At 36.1% G+C, this 3,518-nt stretch overlaps 1 protein-coding gene across 1 annotated transcript; it reads left to right on the top strand.

Moving 5' to 3' along the window:
* The first annotated feature begins 1,989 nt into the window (after positions 1 to 1,989).
* LOC120141215 lies at positions 1,990 to 2,751 on the top strand. The gene is made up of 2 exons (XM_039156151.1): positions 1,990 to 2,323; positions 2,597 to 2,751. The coding sequence occupies exons 1-2, from the start codon at positions 1,990 to 1,992 to the stop codon at positions 2,749 to 2,751; spliced, it is 489 nt and encodes a 162-aa protein (XP_039012082.1).
* The last annotated feature ends 767 nt before the right edge of the window (positions 2,752 to 3,518 follow it).

The raw sequence follows: 3,518 nt of genomic DNA, 5'->3' as shown, positions 1-3,518 counted from the left end.
TTATTCCAAATACCAACAAAATGTTTAATAGTATAAAATACATCCATTTGTTTTAGGGCAGTTCATACCCTAAAATCATTCAATAAAAACCATTTTCATATAAATTTATGAAAATATTTAAAAATGTTCAAAACATGTTCAATAAAAATACTCTAGGTTGACTCATCGCAAGTCATCCTCATATCATATAAGTACATAGTAAATGTACTCACTTGGTATGCCTCGCTATTATGCCTTACTATTAAAATCCGATTATTCTTGTACTTTTCCCATGCCTTTCGACTTGCTTGATGTGATCCAATTCAGCATCGTGTTTAACTTGGCTATTCCAACCTTTCAAGGGAAGAAACTTTTTATCTTTATACATAATGATGCTAATTTCATATGCTATAATATAGTTATATTCATATACATATATTACATCTATAGTTATTATGATGATAACTTATTCATCACTATGTGAGATAAAAGTTATTATTATATACTATAGTCCACATCCTTATCTTATACACATTATTACAATTCATGTACTTAACTTATTCTTTATGTTATGTATGTAGGTACATTTGGCCACAACTTGGGAGATATATTGGAGCTAATTGGAGAAAGCAAATGCAAGGAAACTTACATGGGGACGTTTAGGAGAGCATAAGGAACAATTGGTGAAAAGTTATCCGGAGACTCGTGAGCTCATAGCTGGATTGAACTGAAGATTTGAGCTACAAGATGACTCCAATTCAGCTGGGGAGCTGCACCATCATCATCGCCACTTAGGACACTTCAAATATGTCCTAAGTTAAATTTTGTGAAATCGTACCTTTTTGCGAATAGTTTCCACCTCAAGAGGTACCTTTTCACAAGGAGCTTCCATAATATTCACCATGCTACAACTCACCTATGACCAGCTCACCTCCAGCTCATTCACCTTAGAACTAGCTCAAACATGAAAGGTTACCTTTCCAAACATTGTTACTTTTCATGAATGATGTTCCCATTAAGATGCCCTTTCACCCATGAGCACGTTGGTGAAGAAATTACAACCATTAGAGGCCTAAATCACCAAGGGATATGAGACAAAGCTCTATGCCTATTCGGTCACACCTACGTGCCTTGCACATGAGAGATTTGACGCCAATTTGAGGAGGCACATCATCATTCGACCAAGGAAGATGTCTTTGGCGCCAAGATAAACAAGCATATACCATTCGACCAAGGGAGATGTTTCCCCATCATTGCCGAAACATCATGACCCCTTTGAAGAGGTAGTCGAACCATCACCAAGCCAAAGGATTCATCCTTTCATCTCAAACGTTATGTACTTTCACTAGGGTTAAGAATAAGTGCACAGAACTTGAGGAGGTGCAGTTCCGTATTATGTTTGGTGCTTCTACTAATGATCTTCTGACTAGAGATGTAGTTTTGAGTGCTGAGTTGCATGATTTGTAACCTGTTAAGGAAAGTTTTTTCTAAAAAAATCTAGGGTGCGTTGGATTCAATATGGGGATCTTAATACTAAGTTTTTCACTCAATGGTCTTCATTAAGCAAAGAATGAAGGGTATTAGGAATATTAAGGATGATCATGGGAAGACCCTTGAGAGTTATGATCTTATTGCAGTTGAGGCTATTCTGTTCTTTGAGGGCCTCCTTGGTGTCAAGGATCCGGCTGCTTCGGGGTGTTCGGTGGAGTTTCTAAGGGAGCTCATTTATTTATCTTTCTTAAATGAAAATTTTTTGGCTTTGCAGAGGGATGTGACAAGGGTGGAGATCAAATCCTCTATGTTTGCCCCCTAATGGCTTTATTTCTCTATTTTTCAAGTCTACTTGGGAGGTGTGGGGGATGATTTGGTGGAAGCATTTCTATGGTTCTTTGCTCATTCGAGGATGATCTATGCTTTTAATACTACGAGTTTAGTCCTTGTTCCAAAGGTAGTGAATCATAATCATATTAGAGACTTTCTTCCTATCTTATATTGTTCGGTGGTTTATAAATGTATTATGCGCATTATTGTTGGGCGACATTAACCGTACCTTATGCAATTATATCTAGTAGTCAAAGTGCTTTCATCCCGGGAAGGTCCATTGTTGACAACACCCTCATGGTGCAAGAGTTGTTATGTGGTTATAGAAGACGTTCTCTTTATCCACGTTGTTCTTTGAAAATTGATTTGCATAAGGCTTTTGATTCTATTGATTCAAATTTTATTTTGAGGATATTGGATGCTTTGGGGATGCCTCTTGTTATGATTGGTTGGAATAAAGAGTGTATTACCACTCCTAGATCCTCTGTTTCCTTGAATGGAGGCTTGCAGGGTTCTTTCAAGGGTATAAAGGAGTGAGGCAGGGGGATCCCCTCTCCCCCTATTTGTTCATTCTGTCTATGAATGTTTTATCTCAGCTTCTTGATAGGGCGGTTGAGTTGGGTGTTTTTCCTACCATCCGAAATGCCATAGGATTCATTTGATGAACTTTTGTTTTGCGGATAACTTGTTAGTGTTTACTAAGGGTATGTGCTAGGGGTTTGGAGAGTTATGAAAGTCTTTTATGGTTTATCGTGGCTTAAGTTGAATTTAGATAAGTCTGAGATCTTCTCTACAGGTGTGAGTAGTGGAGGTCTTGAGGATATCCTTGATTCCATGGGTGTTAAGAGGGGATGCCTTTCTGTGAAGTATTTGGGTATTCCTCTTGTCTTGAATAGGCTCTCTATTCGTGACTGTACGCCGCTTATTGATAAGATTACAGCTAAGCTTTAAAGTTGGAAGGCTAGGATGTTATCCTGCGTAGATAGATTACAGCTCATTTAGTTTGTCATTTACAATGTGTAAAATTAATGTCCTAGGTCGTTGTGTTTGCCTAGGGTAGTAATTAAGATGATCAATCAGCTCTGTTCCCGATTTTTTTTAAGGGGGAAGAGAAGCCTGTTAAGGGGCGAGAGTTAGTTGGAAGGCTATTTGCTCTTTTGACTAGTGACTAAAATTTAAGTTTTGAAAGTTCAAAGACTAAAGTATAAACTTTGTAAAAGTTTAGGGACCAAAAATGTAATTTTAAAAAGTTATAGATTTTAGCTCGTAAATGAATAGCTTGGCCTAAAATAAGGATTTTTTTTGGAATCTGATTTTCAATACATGATTTGTGCTAGAAGCTATAAAGTGATAAAGTTAGGTATTGAAATCGGATCGAACCAGAATTTTATGAAATTTGAAGGATGTTAGAAAATGGTTGGAAATATAATTTTCATATTTTAGATCAGAGAAATTTTGCTCAGAACAATGTAATTTTCAGATTTGACCAAACAATGGAATTTTAGTGACTAAAATTCAATTTTTGAAAATTTCGTGACTAGAAAATTGGGAAAAATTAATGGACCTAATTGATAATTTTACCAAAAAGAATTTTTATTCCATAAATGGATAGTTTACTCTTGAAAGTGGGGTTTTATTGAAATCAGATTCTTGATTTGGAAATTGTGTTAAAAACTAGAAAGTGTTAAAGTATGGTAAAAATTCAATAAATCGGATCG

The sequence above is a fragment of the Hibiscus syriacus genome, unplaced genomic scaffold (genome assembly GCF_006381635.1).
Source record: "Hibiscus syriacus cultivar Baekdansim isolate YM2019G1 unplaced genomic scaffold, ASM638163v2 tig00002237_pilon, whole genome shotgun sequence".
Taxonomy (NCBI): Eukaryota; Viridiplantae; Streptophyta; class Magnoliopsida; order Malvales; family Malvaceae; genus Hibiscus; species Hibiscus syriacus.
This window is presented reverse-complemented; position numbering and strand designations above follow the sequence as displayed.

Coding starts and splice junctions, on each gene's coding strand:
- LOC120141215 (XM_039156151.1), top strand. CDS start 1,990: ATGTATTATGCGCATTATTGTTGGGCGACATTAACCGTACCTTATGCA. Junction 2,324..2,596: donor CTTGCAGGGTTCTTTCAAGG/GTATAAAGGAGT, acceptor TCTTCTCTACAG/GTGTGAGTAGTGGAGGTCTT.